The 12878-nt window shown below is 45.4% G+C and overlaps 1 protein-coding gene and 1 non-coding gene across 2 annotated transcripts in view; one reads left to right on the forward strand and one right to left on the reverse strand.

Moving 5' to 3' along the window:
* The window catches only part of LOC116990665 (protein kinase C zeta type-like), a 288589-nt gene that overhangs the window by 259139 nt on the left and 16572 nt on the right, over positions 1–12878 (forward strand). Inside the window, exon 15 of the mRNA XM_033048584.1 lies at positions 8756–8845. Within this exon, the coding sequence (XP_032904475.1) occupies positions 8756–8845 (90 nt within the window). The remainder of the gene's footprint in view (positions 1–8755; positions 8846–12878) is intronic.
* LOC116990676 lies at positions 4602–4793 on the reverse strand. The gene has a single exon (XR_004416599.1). It is a non-coding gene; the product is annotated as a U2 spliceosomal RNA (small nuclear RNA).

The raw sequence follows: 12878 nt of genomic DNA on the forward strand, positions 1-12878 counted from the left end.
GGCTTCTGTTAATTGCATCTCTTGCTCCAGGGCGGAATCCCTTGTTAGTTGATTGTTAAATGTTAATCCCAATAATCGGCAGTTGTGATTGGTATCAACTTAAATTTAACTGGATGGGTGGGACCCTGATTCTTCAAATATAGTTTGGGCCTATAACAGTTAATTTTTAGCAAAACCCAGCGTTTAACATCATTCCAGATAAATGATAACTAATGTTCTTGAGCTCTGAGCAGCTCAAGCTCCGTTTGGAAATTTGGTAAATAAATCTGGGGACTGTAGTTAGACTATTTTGCAACGCTTTAACTGTTATTATAGCCCCATCCAGGTAAATTTCAAATATCTCTGGCGATTCCAGTGAATGGGAAACTGCATAGCATGCATCTTTGAGATGCTTGCCATATAGCTCCTATAAAAAAGTTGTTAGACCGTAACAAAATTTACTATTCTGAAAGTCTGTACTGCACATATGAGTTAAACCTGGATGAAGTGACATCCTCCATCTGTCACCTGTCCTGAAAGGCAATCCTGCCCATAATACTGGGCCTGCCTCTAAGACAACTCTGGTCCCAATTCCAAGTCTGCTTGGAACCTATGTATGTGTGCAGTAAAAGTAATCACATGTTATTATCTGGTTTTTAAAACCAGATCTGAAACTCATGTTGTTTTTCATTGTCATTTTGAACAAAAACACAAGAGTAAGATTACCAACATGTAACTGGTCCACAATCCCTTGCTTCGGTAAACCCAGACCCACCTACCTCCATGGCTAACAGTGGTCTTGTGGTAAGCCCAAAGGTCGCTGATGCGGGTTCCTTTTCTCTCCTTGATAGGGGAGTAGGACTGGTAGGGTGTGTGGATTCCATGTTTCTCCTGACACCTGCTTGGGTCTAAGTCTGAACCCTCATCATACTGAGCCTGCCTTGAAGACAATTCTGGCCATAACTCTGAATCTGCCTTGAAAAATGGCTTTGGTCATATTCCCTTGCCCAGCATTCAAGCTAGTTTCAGTGAACCGTTTACCCCCTATGGAGGTGTGGGTGTGCTGTTGCTTACTGATGAAGCTTTGCTCGTCGTTGGTACCTTGATCAGTCCGACAGCTTTAGCTTCCTTATTCTTGTCTTACCTGAAGAGAGGATTTGGCGGCTGGTTTCATTACCTGGATTTAGCCCTCCAATGTCACCCTGATAGCGCTGTTCCTTTGCCGGCACTTGTAGCGTGAGAACTCTGGCCCCTTCTGGGTATTCTGCCAACGGCTGGAGACCAACTCTTCCGGTAGCAAACCCTTTGTTTGCGAGTCTCTTGAGGCCCATTTGTATGTTCATATTCTAAATTCGAGATCAGTTACCTACTGACCACTCTCACTCCCCTCCACAGAGAGTGAATTCGTAGGCCGCACTGAAACAGGTGCTGCCGCAGGCCCCCGAGGATACCTGCGTTGACATGGCCCCTCCAGCGGACCTATGTCGGGTTCTTTGCTTTGGGTCAGACTGAAAACTGACCCTGGATGCTCCTCTCCTTGAAGCAGACGACATTTGTGCAGCCCTGAAACAGGTGCTGCTGCCTGCGGGTTCTCCATAATACCCGGACTGATAACTCCTTCCTTTGGAGTATATCATTGTGGAGCACCTCTCCATCAGGTGCTCCATGTGGGTTTGAACGTTTAAACACGTTACCCATGAAGGAAGGAATCCTCTCCATCCGGAATCCTCCTGGCCCGACTTGTTTGCGGGCTTTCTCCTTGTGCTCCCTTCCTCAGAGAGAGAGAGAGAATATAGTGGCTAACCCTCCAATTGGGTTTGCCTAGGTACTCCTGGCCCGTTATGTTTAAATGAATGGGCCTCTTCCCTATGCTCCCCTCTGCAGAGTGGAGATATATTTTTATAACTAACCTTGATTTGGTTTGATGTCGGCACCAGTCCGACGCTGCTGGCTCCACTAACAGCGATTCGAGAGGCGAATTTCGACCGCCACCCGCTACTCGCACTACTGCGGTCTCCGTAGCGGGTCCCGCGGTCCATTTCCGGGTATCCCTGAGGTCATGACCGTGACTGGAGTTCCCGCGGTCCATTGTTTTACCCGCGGCCCGTCCAGACTTCGCCCCCAATTCAGCAGGCAAACTCTGTAAATGAGTTTCCTGCAACACAAAAACCAATTCCAGAGGTAACTCACCTTGTTGGTTAAAACTTACCGCTAGACAGCGCGAATGCTGCCACCAGTCGGTTCGTTTGCGCAAAGCGAGTCAACGTAATGATGCGCCAAGTGGGATGACAGCCTTCTTCACGTAGTCACTCACGTGACTCCGAGGTAAAATAGTAAGATTAAACGAGAACTTACCAGTTTGAAGTTTGATCTGTATTTTATGAGGAGTTACGATGAGGGATTACGTGAAGAACCCGCTCAGTGCGCAGGCGCGGCATACTTCCAAGCAGCGGTGTGGAATCACAGATAGACACAGTTATTTGAAGTAAACATAGTAAAGATAAGGAGACATCAATTTATTAGTTTGATCCATATAATGAGGGTGGGAGCGGAGGGCACGTAATCCCTCATCGTAACTCCTCATAAAATACAGATCAAACTTCAAACTGGTAAGTTCTCGTTTAATCTTACTATTTTACTTCGGAGTCACGTGAGTGACTACGTGAAGACTTCAAAGCTCTGTGATTTCAAACCGTGTAACAGTTCATACTTCACTCGCTGCCGAAGTCATTCGAGGGAGGAAGTATGTTATCGTAATCAACCATGAATCTGTTTGTAAAAACAACAATGGTGTTATTAACAACAGCAAGACCAATTGCTCCCCCGGGCTTAAATTATATATTTTTTGCAGATTCTTTTTCTGCAAACGATACAGGTTCTGTCAGTGGTTTGTTATAAAAGTTTGGAACGTATACTCCCTAGACCACCCTGCAGTAGCCAGGATGTGGTCCATAGGCTCGTCCATCCTCTTAGTTACTGACGTGGAAGCTGTCCTGGTGGAATAAGATTTTATACACGTTAGTATTTACTCCAGCAACTCCCAGTACCTGCTTGAGCCACTAGAGATAGTTTAGCTCGTCACCCGACCATGAGGTTTCCTGTGGCTGACCCATAAGGCTTTTTCCTCTCCCTCGGTATTCCTTATTGTGTCGATCTCTAAGTGGGTCATGACACATAAAACGTGGTTCAGGTGGGTATGCCCGGAATTTCATGACTGGACCTGATGTTCCTGGTCTGTTCTGTTTGGCCAACCCTTGAATGGGCATGTGACACTATCTGGTGTTATACCCATGTTGTCCCATCGCAGTAGATGGGAGAGCTGGCTCTTTGTGTTGATGTAAGGCCACCAGCATGTCCATCTTCAGGGTAGGCTGTTCCAGGGTGAGTGACCTGGCTGGTGATCATCCCCTAAGGTATGTCAGGATTTCACTGACATCCCAATTTGGGTGTACCTATTTCTGGGGAATGGATTGATATACCTCTCCTGTATCTGATCACCAATGAGCGGCACCCAAGTTGAGTAGGCTGACAGAACATTTCCTTCATTGTGGTGAAGACCTGCCAGGAGCTCCAGTACAGTGTTTTGTTATAGTTGAATGTGTAATTCCTGTTTTGGAAAACAGTGTACCATTTCTTGATGCTCCTCAGGTATGTTCCCTAGGATATGCGACGGAATGCTGTCATCAGGTTGATAGTGCTGCTGATCCAAGCACAGCAATGGTCTTCCCAATTCTGCAATTCTTTTAATGACCATGTCGAGGATCACTGGGAACCATGCTTGTGGACTTGGTCCACTGTAATTTGCGTAGTACCCGACTGATGAAGCCGTAGTACCTATTGAAGAGGTAGAAGGAAAGGAAAACATAGAGATTAGGTTCCCCCCACCCCTCAATACGCGGGAATGTCTCTATTGCCGCTGCCTTGAGATTGGTTTCATGTGACGTAAGTTAGTACGTGGTGATTTAATTGGATATAAGGAATCGATATCTGGTGTCCATATTGCTTAGTAATTTCAGCAAATATTTTTGGTTTAAATGTATGTTTACAGTATTTAGCTCACCTGATAGGTGAGTTACTGATGGTCAAACATGTTTGACGACATACGGTTTCCAATTGTTAATAAATTGTCACCTAATATCGATGTTCTCCGCCCAAGTGGTTTGGTATATGCCACCACTGTGATGTTGTTATCTTATAAACGAACATGCAAATTTGGTGGATTACTGAGCAAATGCTTCACTAGAATTAAGTAAGTTAATATATAACATGTTTAAGTCAATTCATATTGGCATTAAGTATTACAAGCTCAGTAACACATCAGGACACATAAGATGTTACTCTCAAAACATGTGGAAGTGTACAACCATAATCCTTCCTGCCGATAAATTCCATGATAACACTACAGATTAATCCATTTGCCCCCATATTACAGGTATGGAGATAGTTTTGAACACTAGTATCTCAGCTCATAGGAAAGGTACAAAGTTCAGTAGCTGGTAATGCTGCTATATCCCAATTACTTTGCCACGTAGTTGATTGGTGGTTAATGCACCATGACTGATAGTCTTAATGAATACCAGATAACAAAGTTGTGGATGGTCAACGTAAATATCTGGATATATATTTTGTGCACCGTTCCCAGAGGCACTGCAATACTGGGTCGATGCGTGGAGTGGACGGAGCAAGCCCCTATTCCATCTCCCTGTTCCAAAATTCAATTTAATATATGGTCCCTAGATAAGGGACGTATCAGATTATTAAACTGATAAGAACAGATACTACACTTGATCTTAGCCAAAAGGCCGAGAAGCGATGCAGCTAAACCTGTATCCAAGGATAGTTTGTCGTTAATATATAGACATGCCATGACGGAATGTTTCTAAGTGTCAGGGCTAGTTGATTCTGGATAACTTTGACTTAAATGCTGCAACGCTCATCATGGTTACTCCATCCAGGTAATTGCGGTATATCCGAAACTTATATGAGAAGGTACTGAATAGTGTGCATCTTCAAGGTCGATGTCTACCATAAAGTATCCTTGGATCCATGGTAGTAGTTACAAATCCCATGAATGGGTATACCTGGTGAAATACTCAAGTGGTTTATCAACGATGGTGCGACATTCACCATCGTGGGAGGGTAGACCCCTTGGGGTGCTTGCTGAATTGGTGGCAAGATATTAATTCTATTCCCCTTGTATTTATTTTTTGGTATATAACTACCAAGAGTGATAGCTTCCTAACCAGGCGTGATTCACCCACCCCTTGTTAGTACAACCCTTAACCTTTATGTGATGGTAGGAACCATACTTATCTGTCTTCATTGTTGTTTTCTTCGGTTTCTGGTTCCTTGTTCTTGTAGGGACGATGTTTGTTGGGGGGTGGCGCATTTTCCCTGGGGCCTGCTCTGGCCTGTGGCCTAAAATGCTACGGGTTTGGCATGCAGGCCCCGAGCTTTCACCAGTACCATGAGGGAGACACACCTGGTGGACACGTAGAGGTACTGCTGTCTGGTTTAGTGTGGTGCTCATTCCAGACTCTGCCCTCTTGTGCCGAATAGTTTGAACACTTCGTCCAGTTTTTTAGGACTGGTTTGGTAAGTGCCAGGTAGCAGGATCTGTGCTTGTGAGGTCGGCGTTCTCATAGTCCTGTTAATTTCATAGATTGAGGGCAGGTTTGTGAGTTCATTTGAGAAGTTATGAGGTATACCGTTGAACAGTAGGGTCAGGTGTTTTGCCATAATACCCTGCCCTTCTGGAATGAGCAGGTGGACATGATAGCCGACGTCAGGGTACCAAATGCATTTAAAAAATATTTAGGTTAAATGCGCTGCTCAATGTATCCCCCAATAATGGCGGGCACTTTGAGTAAATGCAATTTAGGGGAGGCGTGATAAAACCAACGCCTCATGGCTACCTGGCTTGGAGAGGTTTTTTGGAAAAGACAGGTAGTAAGCTGGCCATCAGTTGAGACTGAAAAGCCATCTCGCTAGTGGTCGAGCCACATAGCGGCCACACCCAGCAGCTCTTCCTGATCCTGTACCTCAAGCATACTCCCGATATTGTTCAGCCAGTGACCCCTCTTCATGACCAGCCCAGCCACTGGTCACCCCAAAGCTAACCACACTAAGGAGGAAGCGATGGGCAGTGCCTAGGCACTGTGGAGGGTATGCCTGAACCCTCCAGCGAGACTGCCCCTCACGTAGCGTGTCTCGCAGGAGCTCCTGCTCCAGGAGCCGCTCCAGCGGCTCAGGCGGCTGTCTCTCTCCCATGCGGGTGGAGAGACGTCCCCTCCGACAAGTCCGAAGCCACCGGCCGGATGCCTCTTCGGATGGCTGAACATCCAGCCCGCAGCTCAGGCACTAGCGGGACTGGCCTCGACGCGGTGATGGGGATAGCGGTGCGCCCGGTATTTGTACCTACCGCCTTCTTCTAGAGCTTTTGTGCCTTGTAGAAGCGAGAGCGCCCCTCAAGCAACGCGTCTCGCAGGCACCTGCACCGAGAGCCGCTCCAGCGGCTCAGGCGGCTCTCTCTCCCCCCGTGCGGGTGGAGAGACGTCCCGTCCCAAATCGGGAACACCTGCCGGATGCCTCTTCGGGTGACTATGCATCCAGCCCGCTATCGGGCTGGGCTCGGTACGGTGTCGGGGAATTGCGGAACACCTGGTCGCTCCTACCGCCTGTTGCTGCCCCCCTCCCCGACGGAAAACGTTCCTCCTCGAACGGGGGACAGTTTTGTTCCAGAGCCTTTTTTCTCTGCCTGTAAAACACAAGCAGAAAAAGGGGCTCCCCTGTAAAAGAAACCCGACCTCAGTGTACTCAACTGACGGTCCGTTTCATTCTGTAGCGGGAGCGCCTAATTCCCGCTGCCGCTGTTGCACTGCTGGCATAATGCCGCGCCTGCGCGCTGAGCGGGTTCTTCACGTAGTCACTCACATGACTCCGAAGTAAAATCATGTGCTGTTTTTACAGCACAATTTTAACTAACGTCTTAATCATGTGGTAGCTTGAGTATAAGAAAATAAGGAACATAATGATTTGTTATAGGTAGATACATTTTTCCAGCATCTGCAGTTCCTTCTTAAACATATCAATGATTTGTTATTAACTGTAAGTATTTAAAAGGAAGAGTGTAGCAAAAATAAACTTTGATCTATTATGGAATTGAATGGAATACTTTATTGCCATGTGTGACAAGGCACAGTGAAATTATTTGCTTGCATACCCAAGGAATACCAATAGCAGCAACTCAAGTAGTGGAAATAATGGGAATAATTAAGAAATTGAGACGTTAAACAGATATTTTGTATCTCATGATATCTCTGTGAAGCATGATAGAGCACCATGCTTCCTGAGAAAACTCATCAACTATTACTCTGATTCCCACCACCTAGCCAAGTTTAGATCCAATTTGCCACTCTGTTTTGCATCAGCTTTTGTTTGTGAGAACATGTGAAAAGCTTTGCTGAAACAGTACCACAATTTAAAAAAAAAAGGTATTTGATAAAGCTATGATTGGAAAGGATAGAGGTTTGTTTAAGTCAGGGGTCGGCAACCTACGGCCCATGGGCCGGATCCGGCCCGTAACCCGAAATCATCCGGCACGCAGGTGGTTTTTTTTCCAATTAGTTTTCGCGACCTGGGAACTGCAGCAGGTCCCGGGGCAGGCGACCTGGGGGCCACAGCCAGTCCTGGGGCTCGCAGGCGACCTGGGAACTGCAGCCAGTCTCGGGGATGCGGGGGATCTGGCATCTAAAAACATGTGAAAACTAATGCGAAAAACAACACCAAGTGTCACAGTAGTTAGCATGTATTATTTGTATGTATTATTACTAATTTATGTATTATTAGTCTGTATTATTACATTACTAATTTAGTTAGTATGTATTATTATTACCTCCATTTATTAACTATGCGGGCAGTGGGCAGGTGCTATAGACCTGCACAGGAAGGTCTATAGCACCCGCCCCCATAGGTCTCGGGCAGATGGGGCTCGTCAGCCTGGGAAGGCAGTCCATCTAGGAGAGGGAAAACTCTGATTTAAAACCTCCACTGCCTTGTGGCCATATCCAGTCATGGAAAAGGCTCCTGGAGTAAACCTTAAGAAAATCCCTCTGGCAGCTCCTGTGACGGCCCTGCTGTTCCTTTGGATCGATCAGCGACATAGAGATGGGGGACATGCTGCATGGGCAACAGCCTGTCCTCCATATGACATCGCCCAGGCTGGCATCCGACCACACATCACCTGCAAACTAGGATGCATCACCCATGGTCAGTCATGACCGAGGGGGGCCTACTACTATTAACTATGGCGATAGATGTGGCCCGCCATCCGCTCACAGACATATGGGTCCTGGCCCCTATGCAGAACAAGGTTGCTGACCCCTGGTTTAAGTGATAGGAGGTAATGAATGGATATAAATGGATTATTTTCTTACCTTATAACGACACAGAAGGAAGCCATTCACACCTCTATTTTAGAGGAATATGGGCCAAACACCGGGAGTTGGGACAATCGTCGATGGGGCATATATGGTTGGCATATAGGTGGGCAAGTTGGGCTGAGGGGCTGTATGACTCTATGAAGCTGCACAAATTGTAAAGAATATCCGTTGCACAGGATAAAGTTAAACTCTGAACGCAAGCATTTTAGCTGTTTAAATGTTATAATTGAAAGCTTATCATAGAGCATTTATAACTTTGAAGTGAATTTGCAATACACTCTTGTAAATCACCTGTGACCCCACAGTACAATAGATGTTTTTTAAATTGTTCACAGGACCCTAAAGAGCGGCTTGGGTGTCAATCGCAAACTGGATTTGCTGACATTCAGACTCATACCTTTTTCCGCAGAATAGACTGGGATTTGGTAAGTAATAAAACATCAGCTGGTTGCCAGTAATTTCCTATTCATCATGCTATCCTTGCAGGTGCCAAACCCTGCTTTTTGGAAATTATGACATAGCCTCTTTTGTCACAAATTCTGGAGCAACTCAGCAGGTCAGGTAACACTTCTGGGGTACATAGATAGGTGACATTTCCTTCAAACTAATTATGGTGGGGCGGGGAGAAAGCTGGAAGAGACGTGGTGGCAGAATAAACACTGGCAGATACAGGTGAGGAGGATTTGATTGAAAGATGGTTGGATAAAAGCCAGAGATGAAAAGATAAAAGGCTTTGAGACCAGTTGTTTGTTGGTAAGTTACCTAATGTTGGAGAATTCAGCGTTCCTCCAGTTTGCATGTGGCCTCAATCTGGGAATGGAGGAGGTCCAGGACAGAAAGGTCAGTATGGGAGTTAAATCGTTAGCAACCTGGAGATCCAGTAAGCCTTGGTGGACCAAGCATAAATGGTCAGGCTTGCCAAGCTTTGTCACATTCTCCCCTCTCGTCCAGTTTTGTTTCACCCCCTACTACAATCAGTCTGAAGAAAGATTCTGACCTGAAAGGTTGCCTATCTATGCTCTTCATACATACTTCATGACCCGCTGAGTTGCTCCAGCTCTTTGTGTCTTTTTTTGTGAATTAGCATCCGCAGTTCTTTGTGTCAAATCTCTATTAGTGAAGTGTTGCAATATCTTTGTTCATTGCGGAAAAGGCACATTACTCTGGGGTAATTGGTTTATGAGGGGCTCTTACTGGCACTATAACTATGAGGTTATGACTCTCCTCGCTCCCAGCTTGTTTTTCATGTACATATAAAAAGCATAATTGTGGATTTTTTGTCACCAATCCTTACTGATTGCAGTCTATGGGTGAGGTCATAGATCCAGTTGCAGAGAGGATAGCTAAGTTCTAGATCCAGGAGTTTGGAGATGAGTTTGGTTGGAATTATGGTGTTGAAAGCAGAGATATTGTCAATAAATAGTGGTCTGATGTAGGAATCCTTGTTATCTAGATGTTCCAGGGAAGAGTATGGGGCCATGGAGATGGTGTCTGCTATCGACATTGTGGTGGTAGGTTGTTTGCAGGTCTGGAGTTGATGTGCACCATGACCTGCCTCTTGAGCACTTCATGATGGTGGGTATTAGAGCCACCGGACAGTAGTCATTAAAGCACTGTCCTTTTTTTCTTTGGACTGGAATGATAGTGGTCTTAAAGCAGGTGGGAACCTCAGATTGGAGTAGTGAGAGGTTCAATGGTTTAATAATTTATTTATTGTCACATTTACCAGGTGCAGTTAAGTTTTTTTTTGCATACAGCTCAGCAAGACTCTCCCCGTACATAGGCACAATCACCCCGGTCAGCACAGTATGCACAGAACAGCCCACTGAGTACATTTGCAAGAGGTGCCATTTTACAGTCCCGGCTGCAGCTGACCACAAAAGCTAGTTGCAGCCATCGCCTCCATTTCAGTTGTGCTGCAAACTGACATCCCTCCCATGCCTAGCCCTTGTTCCCCAGGGGGCGCCTCCCGCAGCCTACCTCGGCGCGGAAGGTAACCCTGGTTCTTCTCATAGGCACCTTGTCCAGCGCCCGCCGCCATCACCCTCCACCTCCTCTGTGATTCCCGAACACGGGTTCTGTGAACATGACCTGGGATTCCATCCCGGCCAGTGCTTTGCGTGCATTTGCTCTAAGGAATGTCGATCTGATGTCTGCAGCTGTGACCATGGGTACAGGTATACTCTGATATCTCTTTCTCTCCATCACAGGGATAGACTATAGACTGACCGTCTGCTATAAACCCACTGTCTCCATAGTTGTCTGTACTACGCTTTCTCATAACGTGTCTCTTGCAAAAAGGCCATCCTTGACTCTCAATTTCTCCATCTCCACCAACCTGCTCCCAAGGTTAAGGTTTAATTAGGACATCCAAGATGTCCTCTTTCTTTCAAAACGACGTTTTCCCCCCTGGTGTTGTAGATAGATCCTTCACCCACGTCCCCTCTATGTCCCTCAGTTCTGCTCTCGCTCCTCATCGGCACCCTTTTCAGAAGGCAGAAGAAAGATAGAGTTTCCCGGGCACTTACCTTTCCCGCCTTCAGCCTCCACATCCAACACATCATTCTCCGCCATCTTCAACGTGATCCCACCAGCAGTCACATCTCCCCATCCCCACCCTTTTCCTCGTTCTGCAGAGATGCTCCCTTTGCAACACCTTTGAACGATCGAACCTTGGTTCACTCATCCCGTTCCATCCAAACCACCTGCAATTGCAGGAGATGTAACACCTGTCCCTATACCTCCTCACATCCATCCAGGGACCCCAACAGTCCTTCCAGGTGAGACAGATGTTCATGCACACTTCTTCTAACCTCATCTGCTGCATTTGATGCCTCCTATATGGTCTCCTTTACTTCTGCGAGACCAAGCATAGGCTCGGCGACCATTTCGCTGAACATTTAAGCTCAGTCCGCCAGGATCTGCTGAACCTCCCGGTTGCTAACCATTCAAATTACCCTTCCATATGAGCCTTTCTGTTCTGGGCCTTTGCCAGAGTGAGTAACAGAGAAACAAAACTCTATATTTTGTTCAGGTACCTTGCAGCCTAATAGTATGAACACTGATTTATCCAATTTTAGGTAACTAACTCCGTTCCTTTCTCTCCTTTTTCACCCACTCTTCCATTTTTCCCTTTCCCCTCCACCTATAATATTTCCTCTGGCTTCACTTTTCATGCCTATTCCATCTATATCTCCTTATCGCATACTTTTTGTTCAACCATTTGCTAATCCATTCACCTGTATCCACCTATCACTTACAAGGCTTATCTTTCCCCACATCTCCCAGCTTTCTCTACCCCCTCTCCCCCCTCTCACGACAATCTGTCTGAAGAATAGTCGCAATTCAAAACATTGCTTATTCAAGTTCTCCAGAGATGCTGCCTGACCAGCTCCTTGTGTCTTTATTGGTAAGCCAGCATCTGCAGTTCCTTGTGTCTCTGTGCTTTCTTCATTCCTCCTCCTAAGCACTATTCAACACCACCATGCAATCTGGATCCTCTTGTGCATGAACCAGTTCCCCTGCCACTATCCATGACAACTCCCCACCCCAGCTACCTGGCATTGTGAGATTTACTGTTTTGAATAAACTTCTGACTGTCACTTGGAAATGGGAACTCCACAACCGCAACTGACTGCCTACTATTTACCCCACAACCCATTCTCGCATCTCTCTAAATTCCAACCTTAATATGCCTACTTCCATATAAATCACCTACAGCCTAAAATCACGTCCAGTCTCTCACCTGAAATAACTGCCTACTTCTAGATCTGGGGTATGTTTAGTGGAATATAGCTTTACACCTTTCATGTGGATAGTTTTAAGATCATCATGTTGTTGTTAAACAGATGTTTCTATTTATGTTTTATTTTAACCAGTACTATTAATCTTAAAGCCACATGAATTAGAATAATGCTGCTGTTATATTCAGTTATAACAGGTAGAGAACAGGTATAACAGGCTTGTTGAGAAGAGTGCGACCCGTTTAGAGATTTGTATACAGCAAAAGTATTTCTGTTGTAGATGTTTCTTTATTCTTAATTTACATTAGGTAAGGCGGAACATTGCCACTTTCAGATAATAGTAAATAACTTAAAGCGACCAAAGTAGCAACAGCATTGTACCATTGTAAGGAACAGCAGATACGGATTTGGTAGTTATCTGACCTCAGTAAGTTAAATTGAAAACTCTTTTTTCTTTCCACTTCCAATGTAATTAATGTCTAACCAAACAGTTTCTCAAATAAAGAATAGATAACCAAATACTAAAGCCACACCTTAAACAACCAAAGAGTAGGAAGGAACCAAGATAAAACATAAATAATTTCACACTTGAAGTTTAAGATTTTATATTGAGGCAGGTAAAAGCTGGACTGTTTGATCTGTTGAAAATGAATAGTAAATAATATACAAAGCTTCAACTGGGAGGATACTGGAAAACATGGGTGATGTATTTCAA

The sequence above is a fragment of the Amblyraja radiata genome, chromosome 31 (assembly GCF_010909765.2).
Source record: "Amblyraja radiata isolate CabotCenter1 chromosome 31, sAmbRad1.1.pri, whole genome shotgun sequence".
NCBI classification, from domain to species: domain Eukaryota; kingdom Metazoa; phylum Chordata; class Chondrichthyes; order Rajiformes; family Rajidae; genus Amblyraja; species Amblyraja radiata.